At 35.9% G+C, this 26,344-nt stretch overlaps 1 protein-coding gene across 1 annotated transcript in view; it reads right to left on the bottom strand.

Moving 5' to 3' along the window:
• NOL10 (nucleolar protein 10) overlaps window positions 1-26,344 on the bottom strand; it is a 50,851-nt gene that overhangs the window by 10,250 nt on the left and 14,257 nt on the right. The window contains exons 12-18 of the mRNA XM_033055936.1: window positions 24,334-24,400; window positions 19,598-19,650; window positions 4,037-4,163; window positions 2,989-3,068; window positions 2,714-2,812; window positions 2,037-2,126; window positions 174-347 (exon numbers count right to left, since the gene is read on the bottom strand). Coding sequence (XP_032911827.1) covers window positions 174-347; window positions 2,037-2,126; window positions 2,714-2,812; window positions 2,989-3,068; window positions 4,037-4,163; window positions 19,598-19,650; window positions 24,334-24,400 — 690 coding nt within the window. The remainder of the gene's footprint in view (window positions 1-173; window positions 348-2,036; window positions 2,127-2,713; window positions 2,813-2,988; window positions 3,069-4,036; window positions 4,164-19,597; window positions 19,651-24,333; window positions 24,401-26,344) is intronic.

Genomic DNA, 26,344 nt, shown 5'->3' on the forward strand with positions numbered 1-26,344 from the left:
TGTGCAAAAACAATATTACATAAAAAAAAGTTGATTAACATTATAACTTAATTATTGTAGCTAATAAGACATTCTTGCATTGCCTTCATGTTTCTAGGGTGAAAAGTCTGAAAGCTTGAAACAGGGTAAAAAAGCTTATGGAGTTTTCTTAATCCGAATGGAAAATATTTTACCTGTCCTTGTGCTTCCAATTCTTCTAAGATCTTTAGCTTCCTCTTTCTTTTCTCACTTATTTTAGAAACAAGGGGGTTAAGTAGCCTAAATTCTTCACTCTGCTCATCCACCTGGAAATCTGGATTCTCAAACATGACCTTAAAACGATCATCTTTGAGAAGGCTGGGCAGATTCTGGAACAGAAGCAAAGCATGAGCATGTTAGACAATTCTGAAACAGATGTTAACAAAATAAGTAACACTTTTTCTTAATTAAACAAAATTAATAACCAGCATATGAAATGCCAGTTGCTTTATCCTTCCAGGTTTAATAAAAAACAAGATTTATGCTTATTGTATTTTTACAAAGATTCTTTTAAGCTACCTGTAAGCAAGAGGTTTTTTTAATGCACAGTACAGACACTTTAAATACACAATTACTAATATTTTCAAATAAATGTTTCTCATACATTCAGCCAGCTAGTCTGGAGACATGTTGATATCTACTGACTAATCAGCAGTACCTCCAAGGCAAATATACTGCCTGATGGGGATGTGTCTACAACATGTAAAACAAATTATAAGGGTACATGTCTTTACGCAATGCTACTATTATTTTACTGTAAATACTTCAGAGGAAATGTTAGACATATTATAACACTTTTTCTTCACACTTTCACATTCAGAATGGAAAAGGCAGTTTAATTCATGTCAAAGTAAAATGAACTCAGTATAAATTATGCTACTGGTGAATTCAGAACAGTTCAAGCTACTAATTCATCTTATGAGGAGATCAGTTATTGTCATTTAAAAATCATTGCATACATAGCTTTTTATTAGAAAATACTTATTTTTAACATTGCTCAACTTATACCAGCACATTAGTCCCATTACTGCATTAGGTTTTCATTGTTACTGAAGAAAAGGAGGGTGGGACTAAGGATACAGAAAACAAGAAGAGTAAATTTCAAACACAGCCAAAAATTAAATCCCAAAGCCTAAAATAAACTGTTTGTCATAGGACTCTAATACTGTTTCAGAAAAATAACCTGAATGCATATTTTTATATACACTCTATTTAGTCCACTTAATAACACAATCACCATGTACTCCACGACAAATCAGTCCCCAGTTACTGAACTCTAATTTTCATTGCACCATTTGCTTAAGTCTACATTTCAGTTTCACCGCCACCTTTTCAGCAGCAGTTCATCCTTCCTACTAACCTTAACACGAGATTTCATTATTTATCACATGCAGCTGTTCATGAAAGCCTGCCTTTCATGAACACTATATTCCTGTGAGAATGAGTACCTATGAAGTGCTACCTATAAAAAGCCTCCCCTCCCATTAGATATTAAACATTTACCCATTTCTTCAATTAAAACTTCTCTTAGCAGAGAAATAGATTACTTTTAACATCTAGAAGAACTCCTGTTGCATCAAAGCAAACTGTTCTAGCAATTCTATAAAATATATTTAACTGTGTGTACAAAAAAAGGCAATTGGATCTTAAATTCTATAGACAACATCTATCATGTCACCACCAAAATACCAAAAACATGCAAACAACAGGTCTTGTTTGAACAGCTGTGGTATTGAGGCTGCATTAATCAGCTTCTGTAGTCCTACAAAATCTCTATTATCTTCACAGTGAGTATTCTATCATTTTTAGCTTCTAGCTACTATATGGTCTTTTTTGTGCTGCAGCTATAGTCAAATCCATCTTAAAGCCACCTACCAGAATAAGTTATTTATAAGAAACAGAAACAACAGTATTTTGAATCTGTTTGGCCAAACAGCAACAACGAAAAAATAAAGAATCCTGTAAGCATTGCTAGTTCTGTGCTCCCAGCTAGAGAATTCACCAAAACAAGAGCTCACCTTCTGTTTTCTTTTTTTACTAAACTGTTGCTCTTCTCCTTCTTCTTCAATCAGTTTGAGTGCAAGTTCTTTATTAACTTTTGGGAGTTTCTAAAAAGAGGAAAGCAATTAATAAATTAGCCTTTTACACATGCAACCTACATAGTTTATATTCTTACAACTACTGCAGAAAAACTCCTTAACTGGTTCCAAATATTGCTACATACTAGTAAAGCAAGTGCCCTTCGAGAAGATTTAAGAACTTTTGTATTATTTTTAACTTCTTGTCCATCAGGTTTAGAACTCCAAAAGCAACTCTTTTTCCTTTTATGGTAAACAGATCCAATCTACAAGTTACTAGTTATGAACACAATACAATTTTCATGTATCTCTTTCCAGAGTATCATGTCTCAATGGTTTAAGTAATTTAATGACACAAGTAGCAAACGCAAAGTTCTACCAATGGATTATCTACTCAAGTGGCAAATGAGATGAGAGCTGCTCCTCTAGTTTGGTATCAAAAAATCACACGTATAGGAATTTTACGTTTCCATTCAAGAAGTTCTATAAATTACTTTGTGTGTCCAATGTTAAACAGAATCAAATCCTAAGTCACTACATCTCTAGATACACTTAGGAATATATTACTCTTTATGCACAGTTTTCCCAGAAGTATACTATTTATTTCTGGAATTTACCTTCAGTTGAACTCTCTGTGCACGTGTCTCTTCTATCTTCTGCCTTATTTTCTCTCTTCTATATTCTTCATAGGCAAAGGGGTTGGCCATCATTTTTGCCTTTGAACAAGCAGGAGAAAATAAAAAGAAAATACTATTAATACAGTCCATTATCTGGATGGAATAAAACCCCAGCTATAACAACAAAAAAAACAAACACAAAATGACAAAGAAAACCCCTAGCACACATATTTTATTGTTAAAAATAAAAATTGACAAGATTCAGCCTTGTTTACCTTATGATAAAGTCTTATGTCCATGAAGAAGCCATGCATATATGCTCTGAGCAACGATGATCCAATGAGATGAGCAAGGCCTACGGAAAAAGTTCCAGAGAATTTCAAAGAACTTTTACATATAAAAAACTTCTATTCCAGGTTAGCCAGTTTACTTCCTTAAGACAAAAAAACACTGGCAATGCAAAACGTCAATGTAACAGTCACAATCATGGCATCAAGGCTAAGTAAAACTGGGAATACAAATCATTTTGGAGAACAAAAAATCGTAAGCTTCTTCAGAGCAACCAAATCCATATTTCTTGTCATAATACACGTTACTGAGCATTTTAAAATGCCCACATGCATCATGCTCCATAGAAGTTCACAAAGAATTCCAGAGGATTTTTTCGAAGTCCATAGTCCACATCTTGCAGTGTGATAGAGATCATTTTAGTTAAGGAGACTTGTCTTGGGTCAAACCCAACACTCACAGTCAGAGGTCAATTAAGTAAACTGGAGCAAAACATTGCAATTAAACCACATAACAGACAGAAAAAGGATTAACTGCCTCAGGTGAAGGTTGCTTACCTTCTCGGCTATATAATTTCCAATAATCCAATTTCTTGAAACCATTAGCCCTAGAATGACTTGTATTTTCTGAAAATTGTTACATTCGAATAGGTAGCCTTTGGCTGTGAGTTCTAAATTCTATTCTGAGTGCCCCAAAAATATTTTGAAAACTAAACCAACTTCTGTTCCTATACCTTCCACGTGGCATACAAAAGCACACACAGTAGATTCCCAGAGATACTATATCAGCAAATATCAATCACCTTCTTGGGATAAAAACCTGAGAAACACAAGTGTCTAGTGTTGAACTGGTTGGGAATCAAAGAACTTAGAGCCATCAGTCCAGAATATTAATAACCAAGAAAACAAGAGGACACTACCATCAGTGGATTTATAACAGCCTTCATACATCACACTGAAATTACAAAAATCAGATGTGTAAATGTGCAAAAACTGAACAAAGAAGTCAGCCAAAAAGTGTATACAACTGTTTTACCTAAATTTTCAAGGTCTTTTCTGGTAACAAATTTGTAATCGTCATAAACAGTGCTTTCTGGATTCTCTTCCAGTTCTTCAGTCAAGTTGTCCAAGAAGGAACACCATTTTGGGGCAGGTCCTAAAACCTGTGAATATTATGGAAAGTTGTAACATTGCATTTTCTTACAAAAAAAGCCTACAATTAGGCTCTTGGTTACTGTGCTGTAATGGAACAGCAAATTAATCCCACAGCACTTAGAGAACACAGTTAAACCTATTGCTTGCATTACCAACAAAGAGCACTATAGATTATGTAAGCGTTGTTTTAATTTAGGTCATTTGAGATCAGCCAATCTGGAGGTTTCAAGTTTAACTGTTTCAAGTGGTCCCAGTCTGAGTAATTTATTAAAAGCTTAGAGCCAAACATTATAGAAGAAATTACAAACTAACAGCACTAGATACCAATTAATTTGTAAAGTGCTTCTGGATCTTGAACTCGTTAGGCTCACCATGCAATCATGTTAAATCCTACTCTGACCTATTTATTTTAAATATAATACCACAGATACATTTCATGTATTTTATTCAGGAATAAACCCAGACTGTATTAACAGATAATAGGAAACAGTAAAAATACTTGCATATTTACATGATGAGGCAAAGGATTTGTATGCACAATATTAGGTAGCACTATCAATGTATTTTTCCATATAGACTTCCTCCATTTTCCCAAGTTAAAAGTCAGCCCCCTTTACTTTTCCCTCCCGCTGTTCTGATTGAAATTCCTTTCCATCTTGACTCATGCAGCCACACTCAGCTGTTCCAGCACTCTTATTTTAGTAGGTGAGTTAGCAGCATGGAAAAATCTAACACTGCATTTCTCTCTCTAGTGTAAATCAGCTGATGTTTTAGAACGTTAAGTGACCAGTTAAATCCTATAGTGGGACTTTTAATGAAGTTTCTGATTTGTTTGCTAAAAATTTATGTTAAAAACTCCAGTCAAGTATAGGAATGCTTGTGATACAACAGCAACATTTTAAGATCCTATTCAAATATGGAAACATGTAGAAGTGATTTATTATTTATTTAACATATAGTTTATTTTTAAGTGATTGTGTGAAACAGTATGAGATAATGCTGTTCATTTAAGAAGTGTCTTTCTTCTAATTCAAAAATTCTCTTTTGAAGACTACACACAAAAAACCCCATAAAATTGTGTTCTAGACCATAACATTCTATCAAACATATTCTTGCCTGTAACACTCCATAGAATTTTATTTTATTCTAGACCACTATTGTCTTCGTATTAAAAATTATTTATCTTCCTAAGATCTCAGCCCTAACTGAGAACCATTACATGCCAAATGAAAAAGGGCACTTTTTTTACCATGCTGCATATTTCATTCCAATTACCAAGAGCTTCCAAGGAAATTCCCAAGATGTCACTAACAAGAAACATTTTACCCACTTAATTAACCAAAATCCCCATGTCTGCACCAGGAATAAAGGACATACATAATATTCAGTTTGACTTCTTGACAACATTTCAAAAGCTTTTGTCTCCATCCAGATTTTTTTTTTTATAATTTTATTTCGCCCAAACCCACTTATTTAAATGCCAAGCTTTTATATTAAAAAGAAGCAGTCTAGATCTATTAAAAGCCTTCATGCCACTTAAGAAATCAGTTATCTGTGCCTCATTACCAGACCATTAAAACATGACTGGTGTGAAAGAATCCTAAGTTTACCTATATAACTTTGTTTCATATGAAGCAGTTTGCCCTTCTTATTAAAAAAAAAATCCTCCCAAGCTACTTACTAACTAAACAAAACTTCTCTTGTAATAAAATTTAAGGACAACATTCTCTCCTATACTCAATACCTGATACTGAGAGTAAAACCTCCTTCATGGGCATAATCTGTGCCATGAAACACATAAATCAAAAAAACCTGATTATTCACAATAATCTGTGGAGTGAGTTGGATGATCAAATCGTAGAAAACAAAGTGGGGGAAATGAGATAATGGAAAAAAGAGGTGGCAGAATACCAGGAAAAAATAGAAAGTCCAAGCATTATTGAAATTTCACGTGTTAACTGACAGAAAGGAAAACCCTACAGAGATATCCGTGTATGTTTTATTACTCTTATTTCCCCTTCTCCCACCCCACTGAAACCACTTATTCTACCTATTCTAGGACAATTTAGGAGCTCTGTTTCGTGCATTAAAAAGAAACACTTTTTAAAGCTTAGGAAAAAATTCAAAAATAGGCAAGGCAAACAATATCAGCCACAATGACAAGAACATAATCAAAAACTGCTCTTCTTCTTCACAGAATTTAACTGCTACTGCATTTTTAACTCCAGAATTTAATGCTCCACTGTCAAGCAACAGCCACTCCAGGATGATGCTAAAAAGCACTTCAGAATGCCAGGCTCCAGGAATCCACCATTCCTCTGCCCAGGTACAAACAACAACTGACAGGGTTGGTCTGCACTGCATCTCCAGGGAAAAGGTGAGACAAGTGGAACTGGCCTGTCTACCCCACTTCATGACTTTCCATACAGTGGCCACGTTGCAACACCAGTGGGACCCCCCTGGGATCCCTTGGAGCTGCTGCCATCCAGCACTGGCACCACCTCAGCATTGTCTACAGTCCCTGTTTAAGCCATCACAACAAAACAAAGTTGTGGAGTTTGTGTAGGTCAATTATATACTTGCCAATTTGGAATGGAAAGGTAAAATCTTACCACACCTCACAGAGAAAAACACACTGAAATTCACAGCATAAATAAGAAAATGTTATGAGGCAGGTAGTTGCATGCAACTTAAGTGACAGGTAAGTACTGACAGTACTGTGCCACCTAATATCAAATTTTTCTTACACACAGAAAATATCCGACTTTTCTTATAATATATATTAACTTTACACATAAAAAACACAAAATATGAGTGGTCTAGCACGCAACTGAGCAGAGACAAGTCTGAGACCAAACTGACCAAGAGATAGGAGAGAAAAATGTTCACAGAAAAATATTTTTTCAAAAAACACAGTTCTTTGAATTCTATTCTACAAGGTGTTTGACCTTGTAGTCTTGTGGCACCACAAATCTTGCATGTATAGCAAAGTTCTTAAGGCCATGCCTAATGCCTGGGCACTTTCATAGAAAATACAATCTTGTCATTGGTCTGTAATTCTCCTAAAATTAATGAACCCTAGGACAGTGTACGTATTATTCCCAGCCCACAAGAGATGCTCCATATCTTGAATTTGGAACACCAGACAGCACTTGTACACTTTTAAACACCACTCAATAGTCTGCCAGCTCTGCAGAGCACTGATAGTAAAAAAACCCTGCTCTAATCCTAACTAGTATTAAACATGTTCAACAACTTAAAAGAAGCCCAGGATGTCTAGAAGCTTCCACAGTCAGATGTCAAGAGATTTAAATTAAACTACAATGAATGCACATCCAGATGAGTATTGTTAAGTATTTGTTAGAAGGTTTCTGAGACCAATTCTACAGGAGTGACTGAATAGCTGCTCTTTTCTTCTCAGGGAGTAAAAACAGGTTCCAAAATCTGTGTTTCTGGATTTAAACAGTAAGTTCCTGGAAGATTTCAAACCAGGCAGTGATAAACTCTTCAGCAATAAACAAGATGTCAAAATATAGTAAGATTCAACCTTCCCAATCTTCACTGGTTTATTTTAGGAATCAAAAATACGCAAAATGTTCACAGACAGTATTAATCAGATTTGAAAACTATTCACTAGAATTTGGAAAGTTTCGACTTTCCGATTTCCTTCTAGAAGACTAACTTAAGTATGTGGATATCATTCAACCATACAGTTTCAGAGGCTTGGGAAAGCAGAGGCATTATTTACTGTGGCTGCATGAGACAGCAGATGGACAAAAATTTCAGTCTCACAAGAAGTAACTCTGAAAGGCTGCATCATGCCACACCACAGTGATAGAGTTTGTAACAAAAAAGCATGAAAATACATCCTATCACTGTTCTTTTGTATTTTAGAAGTAAAATCTTCTGTCAAAAATCTAAGTTGTGGTACCTTCTACACATTTTGACTAAGACCATTACTAAGCAGCAAACATGTACTAACTAAATAATTCACTGCCATATTATTTGAATAAGAGTGACTACAACAAAAATAGCATATATTTAAGGTCTTCAACAGATCTTTACGTACAGTGTATTGTGTAAAATTATTAATGAGTTGGTGGAGACATTGTGCACAACTTTAGTATGTGAATGCAAACTGTAGCAAGGACTGTGAAAGGCAGCAAGGAGAATTTCTGAAACAGTAATGCTTACACAAGAATAAATACATCACAGAGACATTGTAAACTAGAGTTGAGCTAAGCACCAGAGGAGTGTGACTCTTAACAGCCTTTTAAGTGGAGATGGGGAACAACTAACAAATAATTTTCAGATGAAATCTGAAATATTCAAGGAAAACATTATACAATCTGAGTGTTTGTGATATGATGGGATTTGACTTCACAATCCAAGGTGGTTCCTCCATTCCCACTAAGAAAAAAACCCCAAAAGTAAAACTTCAAGCATTTCAACAGAGAGATTATTTTTGAGACTATCATTTCTTGAAACGAAATATATTTTATATGTCTGATTCAATGACTTCACGTACATATTTACCTACAGGAGACAAAAATAATTATTTGGCAAAGACAAATAATAACAATAAAATCTTGATTTTGTTTGTTTTAATTAAATGGCACAATATAATGCATTTAAAACCTTTAACAGGATATAATTGCAGGAGAAAGCAAATGCACATCTATGCATAGATATTCTCAGTTTCAATCACACCATTTAACAGTAGAAAGATTACAGAAGGTCTAATGAGGGAGGTAAAAAAAATATGATCCCCAGGGTGTGGACAGTGATTGAAATGTGCAATTGCATTTTAAACATAATTAGCTCCCTAATTGTATAGCCAAATTTAATTAATGCAATTATATGAAATATTAATTGCTATTCATTTTAAGAGTATTGTTTTCAATGTTTTGTTCTCTAATTTTAAGAATTAGACAGATCTCAATATGTAATAACTTTGAAAGTTTCCATCTAGATACATTGGGAAGTCAAGAGAAGAAAAAACACCTCATTGTACCTTATTAACAGTTAACATTAAATCAATTGCAACTGGTAATTCTAAAAACCCAGATGTATTATTTCTATTTTGTAAATGTGGACAGCTGCAGCTCTCTGTTGTTGTTGCTATGCTGTTGGCCTTCAACAACAGCCAGCCTAAGAGATGAGCTGGTGTTAGGAAGGAGCCTTGGGATCACAGTATCTTGTTATGTTTCTGTCTGCTACGTTTCCATACACAGCATTTCCCTAGCAACCAACATGTTCCAAACAATTTGTCATTTTGAATTCTGCCATTCTTTTGTAATCTTTGTTCTTCCTATCAATGCTCTACAATCAACTCCAATTATGCCCTCTTAATCTCATAATTCTATTTAATGGACAGAATAAAATTCTTTGATTCTCTAAATTAAATTGGTTTGGGGAATAAACTCCAAATAAATCTCATATATATTCTTCATAAGTTCATGCTTTCATTCACCCTACATCATATGGTGTAGATTTGGTGCTTTTAAAGACATCAATTGGCTCAGTGGAGTACAGACATGACCAAGAGAGACTAAATAGCACATTCTCCCTTTTTGGCATACTACTGACAACAGCACTGCAGTTGGTTTTAAGCCCACACACTCATAAATTTCACTGAACTATACAATGAATTGGCTTTTTCTCCTATCCTAACTCCAGAACATCCAGACATTTTTGGCACATTCATTAATCAGAGAGGCTGAACAGTTGGTCTTCCTACCTTTCACTATGCTATGGAAGCTGCCAAATCAACTATTTGGAAGTTTTACTCCTGAGAGAGCATGTTAAAGGAAACATTGCTTTTAAGATCTTCCCAGTGTTAAACAGAAACTGCTGCAGGAACTTGCACGCATCTTCTAGGAATGAGATACTAAATCTTTCCGCCCTGGTAGTTATCAGATAATAAGTACTTCTTTTCCTAATTCTAAGTAGTTTGGCTTTACAGTGGGGTTTGGGTTTTTTTTTTTTTTTTTTTTTTTTTTAATAATCTCATATTCTCTGGCCTGACAACTACTACAGTCAGTTAACCAGTCACAGGTCTGCTCTCACAGTAAGTGCTTTTAGTGAAGCCACCAACTTTTGAAGGAGACAATATTGCTCATAATGTTGGAAAAAAACAACATCAAGCAAATAAAGTTACTCCTTAAAATTGTAAATGAGATTACCAGAATAGCTCTTTTCTTCACAAGACAGAACTAAAAAGGGACACTTTCTCAGGTCATCTGTGATATACCAGCCATGGCATTAAGAGTAGAGTCTGATGCTCCCACCAATGTTCCTACCACGTTCTGACATCCATAGAACAAATAATTCATCAGTATTGCTATGGATCTGTTATTCATAAGACTCCCTACAGGTTTTAAATACTGAGACAAGTGAAGTCAGAAAGATACACTGAAACTTGAAGTACAAGAACACACTATTTTCACATGAAGTCAACTAATCAAATGAAGCCCAAAAGGCAAGAGGAGACTTGCTTTTCAAAGCCTACAATCATTACTTACTTCAAGCACCTTCCCAAAAATATCACCCAGAGATAATTCAAGTTACCAAGAGTCTGTCCTTATTCTAGCACAGCAGCTTCTACAGCATACCTGCTGTAAAAAGAGAGGTAAATTGTCTTCATACCTAAAAAAATAGGTAAATTGCCTTAATGCTGTGCAATGACTTCACAGGTTTTATTTACCTATGGACATGTGTTCATTGTCTTTCTTCCTCCATGAAAAAAAAAGGTGCAGATCAGGTATGATCAGCTGATCTAATGCCTTGCTGACAGTAAGTCAGGAACCACATTCTACTTTGGCCATCCACACCTTCCATTCCCAACCACATTTGACTAAGTGCTCTTACCAATTCATTTGCATAGGTTAGACTCATTAGAACCTTAACAAAGTCAATTTACTCTTCAGTGACTCTGTGTCACTGAACCAGCACAATCTCCCTCAAAAACGACACCATCTTCACAGTCTAACAAAAAACTCCACCCTATCATGATACATTAGAAAGAATAAATTCCTCACAAAGTTCTTCCCTTGCATTTACAATTGTGACTGCGGGAGAGGCAGACAAGGCAACACTAAGTGGGAAATTTTGTAATTGTCTTGGCCTTCCCTTTAAGCAAGGAAAGAACTTCGACACAGCTTCTAACTGTTCCAACACGTCCAGAAATCTGTTTCTCAAAATATAATGGCACTTCTTGCAATACTAAGAACATAGGCCATCAATGGACAAAATTTCCACTACTAACATCGATTAGAGTAACACATGCATTGATTTTAGTATGCATGCAATAGCCCCTGATGGCAATCTAAACTAACCAGTAAGAACCATCAGAAATAAGCTAGAAATGCCAAGTCCAAGCATGTCTCCTTCTCAATTTCTCCTGATGGGACAGGAAAATTCCTCAACTGTCACACTGTGTAGGATCTTGCCTCTTGTGTTTTTAAGTGGTTGAGAACAACAGAGTTCTTACAGTACACACCACATACTAAGGAATGTTGCAGTATAAATACAGTCATTAAAACAAAACATACTGGAGGATAACCCATGTTTTAGGGAAATTTGAGAAATATTACAGATGTAAAGCTAATGGTAAATACAGCTCTTTGTCTGCCTCACACGCCTGACAAACTACCAGAAATCTAGTAATGCGTGAGTTTCTAATAACTCCTTACCATTGCAACTTAATTGCTTTTTGCAAAACTGGGAGGAAGATTTCTCTGTCAGTTTATGCAAGTACAGCCAGACAACATAAAGGGAAAGAAAAGCAACTACCTGCAGCTCCTCCAGACAGATAATGAAGATAAGCTCAGCATAAACCAACTTCATTGCAAAGCATAATGCTAAAGAAGTTTTATATAACTCAGGAAATAATTTTAAGCAGAAAGTAGCTTCCAAATAAATAGTCAAAAACTTTCACATATCTGATAGTTTTATTTACTTCTACAGTCTTCTGCAATAGAAATCTTGTATCTTCAATACTTACTATTTCTGCATAAAATAGTTATAACTCACATTTCAATTCTGAGTGCAACACAGAAGATGAGATGACAATACAGTTACCCTGTACTTTCAAATGTAATGAAATAAAGACTTAGCTGAAATTACTGCACGGAGAAAATTCTCACATGCTTTGTCTTTTCTGAGCCCAAAAGCTAAAACACTCTAGCTCTCACTACATGTGGCATAGTACAAAACTTCCTTTCAGCAATTACATATTTTCATCATGTGACTGCCTCTCTCTTCACTGACTGAAGCTAAGCAACAACACCTCTAAATTTTCAGAAATCAAGTGAAGAATAGATGGCCCAAAGGAAAGAACAAGGGTTAGTTAAGAAATAAAAAAATATCTTTCAGACTTAACGAAAGGAGAGCACACTCCCCACTAAAAACATGCTTCTTAAAATAAGAACTCAACAACAGAAGGTCCATTACCACCAACTGCTTGATAAATAGTCACCACACTAAAAAGCATGTGATTCTTCTATCAATGGTCAGAGCAATCACCTGGCATAAACCCATACAACTTCTGCTTTTAAGAGTTTTCTCCTGTGCTCTATGAAGGGTTTGACATAAACTCCATGTATGACTTTACAGTCAGTGTGCTGCTGGCTCTTCAAAAAATACCGAAGTGCTGCCTAGCACACTAACAGCCGCAACAGCCTTAAGCAGGGCTAATACACTTCCACAATCTAGACATGATGTCAAACTAGAACATCATTAGCACCAGAAAACATCTAAAACAAGTTCTACAGGAAGATCAGAAATTGTTTCCTGATTATCACACACTGGGGTTTTCCTTCTATATATATATACGTGGTAAGTGGTACTATGTCTCTCAGCCAGCACATGGGAAATGGAGGATATCCTTTGTTGGGAATAAGCCCACTGTGTTATTTTTCAGTTTGAAAGTGTTTAGGTTAAAAGTAGGAAGCTCACATTTCTGCTTGTGAAGATAAACAACTTTTTTCCTATGCTTGTAAATACTGTGAGATCGGTAATGTATCATTCACCAGACATTTTTTTTTGTGTAAAGGATTAGACTGTTCTGGATGAAAAACAATTTTACAAGATTGATAGATCAAAACTCAGAATTAGTTTAAAGGCCAAAAATACACTCCAGTGTCTTTATATTAATGGAAACTTTCTTCTTTTGACACTTGGCAGCCCCAAAGCTCAACTGTAATACATTACTTCATAACAACCCTTCTTTCCAGTCATTTCACAGTTTTCAAAATGAACAAAGATTAAGACCAAAATTTTCCATTCTACGTCACATCTACCATTTTATTTTACAATTTTTTTCCCCAGACTATGAAATGTTTTTCAACATTATCAGTTGTTTCAGGATAGAAAAAATCTCTCAGCACAAGCCAATTTCATGGTTACTTTCTACTCTACTGAAGACATGTTAGGGAAGTGCTGCATCGAACAAGATGAACAACTGTCTTCTAAAAAACACATCATATGATCTTCAAGACAACATCTCAGGCAGCATCTATGCAGAATGACCTAATACTGCCAGTCAGAAGATGAGAAAACATTCTAAAACAAACCAAAATCTTCCACTCTATTGCTAATCTGTTCTATTAGTGTAAAAATGCCAAACAAATATATAATAAGAATTGCATCATTTGATTCATAGCTTTTACCACACGAGCCAAAAATCTATACAGAAGGTCTCATTGTAACTCTAACAGCACCCACAAATTATTTGAATGACAGCTGACTATACAGAACACTGGCCCCAAAGGCAGGAAGTATAAGGTGGGGACAGGTAGGTTTGTATTCCTATCATATAAAGACCCAAAAGAAAAAAAAAAGACAATCAGCAGATTTTCAAGACAATTCAGCAGATCCCAAATGGATAAGAATGTAAGTCCCACAGTGATAAAACTGTTCTGAAAAGTTTGTAGAGCTAAGTGAGGAGAATATAACACAAGGGAAACCTTCCACACCTTATAAAGTGAAAAATGACAGTCTGTAAAGACAGGTCATAACATCTTGTATAAAACTGGTGAGAGCACACTGTCACAGACTGACAGAAAATACCTACCTATTTCAGATAAATGCTTTTTCTGTCTGTGAGTGAACAGAACACAGCCATTTAGAAGCAGTTCATCTGGATACCTATGATCAAAGCATGTTCATCCCTAATTTACATTCTAGAACTACTCCAAACAAATATCCAGAAAGAAACAAAGGGGATGAACTAAGGTATTAAAAAACTGCTTTCGCTTGTATTTCCTTCAGTCCAAGTTCTCTCTACAGATTTGTTTCACCAAATATCCAGAGCATTAAATGAAAACATGTAAGCTAATAGGATTTGTTGCCTTAATCAGTGATTATGTTATTTCAGGGTTAACCACCAAGGAAAAACTAGCTTTTCTCAGGTTTTCTAAAACTACTTTTTTTCTAAATCCAAGGAAAACCACTTTTTTTAAAGATAAACATTTTTGATGCATATTCAAAACAAAATGATGGTGATAAACCGTAATTAAAACAGACTAGAGGTTTATTAAAAAAAAAAAAAAGGAAAACAAAATTAGTTAAAGAATGTGTGAAAGACAAAAAGTCCTAGCAATAGCTGGTTTAGCTGAAAAAACACTCAATTTTAAGACGACAAAATTCATATTTCTAGCAATAAGGACAGTCACATGTCCAAAGTACGTATTGTATTAGAAACCAGAACACCCCCTTATACTCTTGGAGAAACTGAATCATTGAGTAGGCAAGAAAGACTTGCTCTTGAAACATTTCCAGTTTATAACTCCAACAGTCCTGAACTAGAAGAGTGCTAGGATATCAAATTATATTCCAAAACCACCTGAAAAGAAGCCAGAGATGCTCCAGGATTTATTTTTTCTTAAAGAGCTTAATATCTTCACTACACCAAAAGTACATTGCTTCTAGCCTCAACAGGGAGTGTTCTGCCAAGACTGCAGGAAAGTAAAAAATATCCAGAACACAGAATATTACACTCAATTAATTACACGCTTAATTGCTCTCTTAACAGCCTAATGAATACAGCTTGTTTCAGTTTCAGTATGTTCATGTAGCCCAAAGTTACAAGTCCAATAAATGAGACAGGACTGATTTGCAACATCTATGCTAAGATCAGACATGTTTGTGTAACCAGAAGTAAACACTCAGAATAACACCTATGGCCCTTGCTCTCCACCCAGAGCACCCAGGAGCTGACATGTAGGGGGTTTTCTGTACAACCTGCAAAGAGAATGTTGCATGGCATGGAACATGACAGCCTCAATTAAACTTAAAGAGAATCTGACTCATCTTAGATCCCAGGCCAATGGACCACCATGCTCCAGTGGAACTTCTGCCTCTCTTCACTTCTTTGGCCAGGACCTGGTTGCACTATTGAATCAACTTATGTTTCTGAGTCAGTAGTCTAACAACTATCCCAAGGCACACACAACTTTCATTTCAACCTTCCCGAGGCACACATCAAAGTGATGTACCAGGAAGCCAGCTGGCAAGAAGCAGGTTCCAAGTGTTTGCATAAACTGCAAGTTAGCTATTAAACCAATGGCAAACAGCCCAATTCCAGTCAGGAATTCAGAGGCACTTGCCCTCATTACAGTCCAACAAAATAAAACAAAAACAAAGTCTCTAAGCTAAGCCACTCAAGATGTTACCTATGTAACACAAATATTTAATTTCAATGGTGAGATTCAATTTGCTTTTTACTCACTCTGCACTGTGTACCTATATAAGGTATCTTGCTATTTAAAAACAAACCAGACTGTCCTTTCTACAGAACCAAAAAAATCACCTGTATTTCCTCTACTTACAGCTTTGCACACAAAGGAAAAAACTGCAGTGATGTTTTACTTTTTTACATGAAATGCAGTGTTCTCAGACATTCCTAGTCTCAGTTGTCATACCTATCCTCACGAAACTTCTGCAGGAAAAGCTGATGCATGTTGATTCTTTTACAGGCAATGATACTCAGTGTATCATAATCTTTCATAAACCTGAAGTTAAAGAGAGTAATTTTTCGGGTTTGAAATGGAAATTTGGCTTTGGCATTAACAATGGAGAGAACGGGCACACGTACACAGATAATTCAGTCAGACATGAGCTCAGCCAGAGCACATTCCAAGCTGGCCGGACATGAGCCAGCTCCAGTTCACCAGTCATGAGCTGTGTTAGCACAGCACTGTGCCCACACTAATAAAACCTGCTGAGAGGCTGGGTATGCTGGGCTGGGCACAGTCCTGCACTGTCTGGCCAACTCCAACCAGCGACAGCGGATGCTGGGTCTGACTGCACCCATCTATGCCCATACTGCTCTGCAAGACTCCCACTGCTGTGAAAGATTTCTCCTTTAGAGCACAGCACTACACATTTGGGATTTTAAGTATCCTCCTTGATCACAGCCATGGCAATTCCTTATAGCTCTTCCAATGAGCATTTAAAACAAGAGAATAATTATTACTGCTAGAGGCCAATGACGGGCACGGGCAATTGAATGGACTCTATTTACATAACTGTCCTTTACAGTTAATAGCATTTCTCCCAGGCATTTATTCTGTTATGGAATTCAACAAGACTTATAACTCAGTTCCTGTCAACATTTCAAAGACAAAGGACACATTTTTAGTTGTATTCAAGTCTACCTTAAAGTAAACAAATAAAAAGAAAATTAAGTTACTCATAAAAACTGTGAATCCTAGTTCTTAGAAAAAAGACAGAAAATAACACCATGAAAAGAGATCAAGTAATAAATTGCTTTAAAGTTTTGCTCCAAATACCCATGTAACTAAACTTAACTTTGCCTGTGCAAGGAAATTAGTAAGTCTTCCAAGGATGGAAAAAAACCATGTATTAATCATTTACTGACAGAGAAACCAAAGGACAGGTGTGCAACTCTGAGCTCAAATAACTAGCTTGGAAGATCAAGGAATAAAACTGTAACATGAATGCATTAATAACATTAAGTTTTCCTTAATAAAAAATGCCCTGGAGCAGTTGAAGGCTGACACAAGTCCTCCATTTTATATTTTCTTCATTTAAAAGATAGATTAAAAAATAAACAAAACAGTCAACAAAAACGGATTTAGTGAGCTACATAGTTGATTTTTAGGAAATGCAGTAAAACACCCTTCAATTATACAATACTGGCTCTGCCAGCCCCTTCAGTCTTGCCTGTAAAAAGGCACAGGGTAAAAAAGTCAGACCAGAGTTTGAGATTTCTGTCTCTATTTCATAGCAACAACTTCTCACTACTATTTAACTTTTCTATTGTCTAAAGTAAGCATTACATGTTTTGAAATGAACTACAGATTGTCAACTAAAAAAGTAACAACACTATTTAAAGTATCTTCAAGCTCAAAGCCATTGACACAAACTGGAGAAGTTTAGCTTATTTGAAAAGCAAATTTAGTCTGTGCAGTAGCCCCCAAAAAAGATTTTAAATTTTCTTGTATACGACAACACCTTAAAAATAAAACTTATATTTGGATTTATGCTTTAACATCCATCATTTGGGTCCATTTGTATACTCGTGTCACTGTGAATATAAAACCCATAAAAAGGTATCATCCAAACAAATTCAGGCATACTCAGGTAACAAAAATCAGAGGATGGTGACACAGGAAGATGGTTTAAGGCAAGATTTATATTAATCTTCATTGGAACAGCCCACATGCTGTAAAAATACTAGATAGTATTAGTTAGTATTTAAGTTCTCTAGATATGATCTGAAATCTAATACAGAGTGCTTATACTTCTAAACTGTCTGACTTCAGAAATACAAATTCAATACAGAGGATTCTATGAAAGTAAGATTTTTGTGAGTGAGAGCAAAAGTAAGTATTTTTCCTTTTGATTTACAATATGTGCAAGAATACTCAAAGTAATACCAGCTTGAACAAGTTCTAACAAACATTCATCACAGGTGACAATCAAGACAATGAAATAATTTTTTGGCTAAGTTGGATGTGAACCTCTAATAGCTGACTTACAGCTGTCAGGTTCATGTATCATGCACACCTGCATAAAAAAGAATTTCAGTGCACAATTTTCAGAGAGAAGTTGAGCCTTACCTTTAGTGACAGAAGGAATGCTTTTTCCATCTGGATTGTTTAAACTGACTAACTAGTCCATTCCAGTTTTAAAAACTCATCAGACTTTGAAAATATGTGGGTTTCTATTCTCTAATCCATTAATTTAAAAAGATGATAGAGAAAAAAATGCTTGGAGAGCTACTCTCTCCACCTTACAAATGATGAGGTAAATGAAAAGAAAGTGTTCAACTTCTAACTATAGCTAATATTTTGTCATAAATACAAAAATATTTGTTATGCCCCTTTGGTACCCAAAGCACGGAACAGGACAGTTAACAAAATGTGAGTTGGTTAAAGCTGAATTACAGAAACAGGCAATTCACATCCAATGAACAACCTGACATAACTCATGTACAAAATGCCACAACTCTTTAAATGCAAAAAATCTAATAAAGTAAGTAAATATATCAGACCACAGAATTGTTTAGAAGGGTATACTCTTGTGTTTAGACACGCAAAGAAAACATGTATATATATTTTATTCCACTGATAAATCTCCATCCTGAACATAATCAAGATCATACATATAAAGACTTTTTGGCTCATTCAAAAAATAGTTAAATATATATTCCAATATTAATAAATTTTACAGTTTGTCCAAAATGAGAATAAAATTAATTAAGAAGTGAATGTGTTTTTAAAGTCTGGTCAGCTATTCTGCATGTTACATTTACATAGGTATCCCTACTATTTATCTTCTATCAGGACAAGAAAACCTCTAGAGAACGCACTGTAGAAACTAAACCAAGAGTGAAATGCAGGTGTGATTTTCTGTACCATCCCCTGACACCAGAAGGCTTGCTGCTAAGTCTCCCTAAAACCAATCTACAGAGATAAAGCATACAGTTAAACCTACAGTTAAACCTTTCAAGTGGGAAGATTATCCTGTGAAAAGCTGCATTTGGAGAAGGGCATTGAGCAGAGGTTACAGTCAAGAGCCGTACCTGAAGTCACACAATTGCATTTCTTTGTCAGAACAGAGAAGAATATTTACTGCTATGACTATGTCACTGTACACCACATATTAAAAAACGAATGAAATATTTCACAACAAAGCAAAGTTATTATCTTGAAAAACATAGTCCCTATTTAGGAATTATTTTTCATCAGCTATCAAAAAAAGCTTCAACCAAATTTTTTGCAGTCACTAACCAATTTTGAAACTGGCAGAAAATGGCAGACTACCCGTTGTTTTTAAGTATTTCAACATGTTACATTAATAAATTATGGTTAACCTACATTTACTTTATTGTGACAACTCAAGACAAAGTAGATATGAATTTCAAACAATTGTGTCTTTAGGAGCAGTATCAGCAACAGTTTGCATTACTTACTGGTATATAATAGATATTCATTTTAGGGGCTTCGTTGGCAGTCATTAACATTCCTAAAAAGAGATTTCCACATTTAAAAATACTGATCAGCAGAGGATAATACATAGTACAGTTTTTTAAACAATCTCAAAGTACATATTCTTGGCTTGCAATGGACATTAATCAAGACCTGTAATAAATTTTTGCATGAAAAACCATAGAAAGAAATGTGCAATATCTACATAATTAACAAAGCTTAATTTTCTATATATTCATTCCCTTTTGTCCTCTATCTTAATTGTTCAGCACCACTTTAAGCAACATTAATCTCTGACAAGTGCAGGCTGCCAACTTTCACAACAAATGTAAACAACTGATCTCTTAATACTGTTCAGAACAAGTCCAGTTAGTACACATAAACAGAGCCATAAACCATAACGTGGTTCACACCTTGTCCTGGTTTAGGGCAAAGACACACCTTCACTCATATTTTGTCTTGGGTAATAAACACAACAGCAGCTTCTCCATCCAAAATGAGATACAGGACACTGTGGCTTCAAAAGGAGTAATACTAGCGCTATAACCAAGCAGGGCAAACATAGAATTTGAAGTATCTATGACTATACCCGAGAAACACCATGAATAAGGGGTTTATGTACTCTGAATATTAAAAAAATACTGTAGGAATACTAAAATCTGTGGAAAATCTCCTACTGCCATAAGACTTCACATAAGTTCAAAATGAAGAACATTCTCAATTTCTTTCTACAAAAACAAGTAATAAGAACATTTGCCACGTACTTTTATGTTTATGTCAACTTTGCCTTTCCAATGTGGCTGAGCAACAGGTAGTACAAGAGATTGATTATGAAGAAGAAAAGTACCATCAAATTAGATAACATTCTGATCTGAAAGAACTGTAACATATGCCACTGAGACTATGAATAATTGGGTCAATTACTACAAACCCAGAGGGTAGAAATATAATTTACACCCAACTAGAGGAATGCAATTAACATGGGTGGAGTAATCCTTCCTACCTAATCCTTTTATTATAAATACACAATGCAGCTGGACTTAGAGTGTCAGAAAACAGGGGGCTCCCTTTCCCAATAAAGCAAGATATTGTGAAAGCTTAGCCAGCAAACAGGCTGAAAACTGCCTGGAAAGGTTTGCAGACAATTTAAGGGAAAAGCAAGAATTTATAGCAGATACTTGAACACATACAGAGTACTCCAGTATAGTATACAAGTTACATGCTCCCCTCTCGGCATGCTCAAAACTATTTCAAAAGACAAATCTTTCCATTGACTGAATAGGAATCAGAAATAAAGAGAGAAATAAATTTTGCAGGTGCTTCAAAGATGACAGTAAAGTAAAACTTCCTCTTTGAGAGTCTGCCACCAATAATTAAAGGAGAACAAAACCAGACTTCAGAACAGTATATGAGTGTATACAAGAAGGGAAATAGTAGAATGAAAGAAAGTTAACAACTCTGAAGGAGAAGTCTATTCCACACATTTTTATTGCTTCAGCTTGTTAGTTTTAATCCATTTTTATGGGAGAGAGACCACACCCTAACAAACTACTTAAGAGTCTACTTTGCTTACTCTAGCAGGGAAATAAAGGAGATCCTTTTTTCAGAAAAGTTTTAACAAGACCTTCTTTGGAAAATGGTGTGCAATACAGTATCACGAATGTAAAAGAATGAAAATGGGAGTATGAAGTGATAGTATGTGGGAGCAGCAGTTTTAGAAAATGCAGATTTCTACCCTTTAATTTTTCGTACAGCAATTGAAACAAATGAGTCACAGATTTCCATACACTGAAGATATTGTCAAGTTTCATTCATATTCTACAACTTAAATTGACTAAGGGCTACTCGGTAAGTGGTAAATCTTTTTTCCCCTAGCCCCATTCTGCTCATGTGTGATCAGAAGAAGTATTAAGACTATTAAGAGATCCATTAAAGTTTGTCATCATATAGTTTGGTCAAAGATACATGAGGGTTTGCATCCCAGGAAAGGTACTAATACTGAAGCTGGTTGGTAAAATAATTAATTTAAAATGCCCAACTATGACAAAACTATCACCAAAAAAGTAAGTTCACAGTATACTGATCTTGAGTTTACCATAACTGATAGAATTACAGAATCATAGAACAGTTTGGTTTGGATGAGATTCCCATGGGCTCAGTTCTCAAGCTTGTCCAATTACCCCTGGATTCCATCACATCCTACAACTTGGTGTCATCTGCCAGTCTGCTGAGGGTACACTCAAGGGGGGGATTCACTGTCTACAGTGAATAATTATAATTAATAGTTATAATTAATAATTTTAATAATTATCTTCATAATTAATGAAGGTATTATTTAAAACTTGTCCCAATACAGAGCCCTAAGGGACATCACCTGTCACTGACTTCGATTTGGACACTGAACGATTGACTACTACACCTTCTGGATGAGACTGTCCAATCAATTCCTCATCCTCTAAACAGTCCACCTGTGAAATCCTCTCTCCAAGAAGGGTGAAAATGAGGTTTTGCCTTTCTGAGCAGCAGTGACACACAGAGCGTTACAACACAAGCTGGCGAAGATCTCCTGGGTTTCCAGTGCCATGCATCTACAGGGCTTTGAGAATGCTGGGGCACCAGTAAGAGCCAAACCCATATTGAAATGTTATATTTCCAACTTTCCACAACTGCAAGCCCATCTTACTGAAAGCATTTCCTTATTTTTAGATCTTCAGTCATGATTATTCCTTAAATAAGCATGAGGTGGTTCTAGGCATCTTAAATGCTGGTCCAACAGTATTTATGATAAAAATGTGAGGTACCACCTCTTACCCTAGATCTCTCAATTTCCAATGCAACATGCTCTAGTTTTTGCCCCACTGTATCCATGAGACTGTAAAATACAACCCAGCTTTCTTCCCACAACAGTTCTTACAAAAACAATCAACAAGTCCCCTACAGACAATAAGAAAAGCAGGACTGATTTAAGCAGGAGATGTGTGACACAGAACTGGACAGCACAATCTTGATCTCAATCACAGACGTGAAAATCAATGCCCAATACAACATTAGGGAGATGTGTGCATTCAGTTCTTTGTGCTACAAGATTCGTCCTGCAGAGAAAATAATTTCTGCAAAAGCACACAAGGCATGTCCACATACCACAGAGGCTACAGAGCATCCACGGCTGAGTAATGCCCATCCTTGACATAATCAAACCTGACTTGACCTGAGAAACCTGATCAGACTCAAAGCTGGATCTAACTTCAAGCTGGCCATGCTTTCAGCAGGAAATACATAACTCCCAGGAGTACCTTCCAACCTAAATTACACTGTGATTCTACACTGACAAATAACTTTTTTCTGTTCCACTCCCTGTGGTCAGCTGCTCATTGATGCTGTGTAGATGTTAATTTGCTGCCGAGTTCTCTTTTAGATGGAACCAATAAGCTCACAGGTGAAACTGTGTGAAATGCTGAAAATAATTCACTCCAATGATCTCCCTCTCTGTAGCCATCATGGATGAGGGTTTATCCATCTCCAGGGTGCAGAGTCCACCCTGTTACCATGCAGTAATTCTCAAATACACTCACATGAACTCCTATATTCAACCAAGGCACATGGCATGTACTCTGCTCACAAGGTCAAAAATGTCAAAAATGCCCACTATCTTATGAGGGAAGCATATTTAATTGCTCATCTTATCAAAAAAGAAAAAAAAAAATAACAAAAAACCAACCAACCAAAAAAAAAAAACAGAAAAAAAACTTCAACACATTCTTAACTGAAGTTGGCAGAAAAGACAGGTAATTTAACTTGCTAGAAATCTCAAATCACTTATCTCAAATCTTAAATTTGAGCTGCTAGTATGAAACAAAGTCAGAGCCGCTCTGTCTTTACTGCCACTTCTCTCTAAAGTTAGGATAATAGCAGTTTGCAACATAGCCATTGTCTATTTCAAGACTTTTGCTCTGTGCCATCCTAGTGGCTCTGACTTATTTAATCTTTTACAGTACTGCTTTCTAAAAAGGAAGTAGGTGTCAAACCGTACTTAAGAACTAAAGCAACTCACAATAAGCAAGAAAATTAAGTCCAGTTGCAATCCGAAGTATAACCAAATCAGAAGTATAAATCAAATACAGCCACCATTTCATAAAATATTCTTACTCAAATATGAAACCCTGGAAACCTTGGTTAAAAGTGATCCTCAGTTTTCATCTCTAAACATAACAATTACAAAAAACATGCAAATTTGTGCACTTAGGAATCTACACTCCAAACCAAAGTATTAAACCTAAGGGGTGGCACAATTTAAGTGCTGTATTTAAATCAAGGAAAGATCAAATCCTTGAAATACTTGGAAAAAAAAAATCTGTAAAGTTGTTATAAAGAGATTTTTCCTACCTCTAGGAAGCAAGCTCTAACTCATCTGGGACTCAGTCAAGACAATAGGCCAAAATTCCTATTCTTATGAAATGAGTCACTTCAGATATTTCAAAGAATAAAAGAGGTCAATCACTCAATTAACAGCACAGCAGCTTCTAACTGCAAAGAGGCTCCAATGTAACACAGATGCAGAGGAAATAGGGACACTAACTGACAAATAACCCTTTATTCCAAGCTCTGCCATAAGGAGCAAAGTAGACCTAAATTGTAACACCTAAACAGAAATAAAGACCACACCTTGGGTTAACAAACTCTTCCTTTTGAATTTAGCAAGACATTAATATACTTAACATACCTGAATTTGGATAAAGGCAGACATCATTTATATCATGTTCTGGCTCCATTGAAGTAAATATCTTTCCCTGAAATTGTAGGAAGAAAATAAATCATAAAGAACTTCAAGCAATATAATTAAATTCAGTAAATTTAAACATTACTATAGAAGCTAAGAAACATGATGGAATAAAGATAGAACAGATTCTGCAGAACAATAAAATGTTATTAATATCTGAATGTAACACAAGGAACTCAGTATTGTATTTTATCTCTGGTTCGATCTCTTACATGGAACTACAGCTTACTGGTAATTGAAGACAGCAATGTACAGTGGCACCTCTGATTTCTCAGCTTACAATTCTGTGTTGAAAATATATGTCAGATTCACTTTATTTTATGCAAAAGTGGGGTTGAGGTCCACAAGTTCCTGGAACATTGTAAGTCTAACCCTCACTTTATTCAACTCTGAATGTGGTAGTTTAAATAACTTTACTATGCTAAGTATGACCAGCTGAAATAAATGGATTAGAAGTGGAATTTGAATCTGGAGCTTGGTTCAATCACTGTATTAATGTCTACATGAAATTAAATATAGCTCAGCACTTCACCTTTGATTTATAAACTCAGTACTAAAGAGGTCTTGATATAAAATAAAAGTAGTAAGAGCATGCAGTGGTATCTAGTTTAGATCAGAATTGAAGTTATAAAGGTTACTTTAGAAAGAGGTAAAAGCAGGAAACCTTCTCAAAATAAGAACTGGAACACAGTCTGAAAAAGCCAGACAAAATACAGGTGCTCTTACAAGCCAACACACAAAACAGCCAGTAAAGGAAGATTCTAACAACTGGACGACATAATCTGAAGCATGAGACTACATGCCTACATAATTCTAAATGAGGGACAGGAACAAGACAAATTTTGATCCTGTTCCTCTTTTTTTTCTTTCCCTGCAGCAATCCCACCTACCTTTCTGGGCCCTTCCTTTCCCTCCCAGTTACATGCTCTTACCCCACCCACCTCTGGTCTCTCCCTGATGATTAAGAAGAGTCCTCCTCCACCCCGGCCTCAGCAGACAAAAGCCGGGTGCTCCCCACCCCAAGGCACGTCTCAGCATGGGGCTACTCTGGTATCAAAGCCATATGCTCTCCACCCGCAGTCTGCCTCTGCACTTGGTTCCCAGCCAGAGATAGTCAGGAACCAGCATCTGGGAGAGGTGGAGCCAGCTGGAACATACTATAGGAAAGAGTCCAAAGCTATCTTTGCCTTCCAGCGGTGAGAAACCCTCCCTTTTCCCACCAGAGGCCACCTGACAAACCTTACAGTGTTTCATTCTCAGGGAGGGAAATATACATATCTAGGAAAAATGGAGAGAGGCCACTGCAGATGTTTTAAATAATAGCCAATAATTTATTTGCTCTTTCAAACAATAAAAATTAACTGCAGAGGAGCTTACAAAAAACTACTTGTGATCACAGAAAAAAAGAGACTGTTGAAAGTTCATGAAGCAGCACAACAATACTGAAGTGACTGCCTGAAATAATTAGAAAAAAGCCTCTACCATAACCCTCTTTATGTTTCACTATAAAGTTAGAAAAGCATAGATGGAGCATGTTCGTTAGAAGGAACACAAAGACAACAGACATCCCCTCAAACCAAAACAAGTTACAAGAGTGTTACTATGAATCCATGGAGTAACAAAATATGTTGCCCCATATAGTCATAAAAAAGTGCTATGAAAATGAGAGATTTCAATTTCACTTAGAGATGCAAAGGGCAGGGATAAAGACATTGCCCATTGCAACATAATCCCCTAACACAGTGTAAAACACACTGTTATTTGGCTCCATGCATACTATCTGCTTCAGTATCCAAATAGAATCCTGGGAAAATAAGCAGTACCTAAGTTTAATAGGTCCTTAACTAACTGACCTACCTTTGAAATTAACCCTACTTTGAGCAGAGAATTGGAATGAACATATTTTTTCTCTGGTGAAAATACATAACCGGATGTATTCAAGAACACTGTGAGA

The sequence above is a fragment of the Catharus ustulatus genome, chromosome 3, assembly GCF_009819885.2.
Source record: "Catharus ustulatus isolate bCatUst1 chromosome 3, bCatUst1.pri.v2, whole genome shotgun sequence".
Lineage (NCBI taxonomy): Eukaryota > Metazoa > Chordata > Aves > Passeriformes > Turdidae > Catharus > Catharus ustulatus.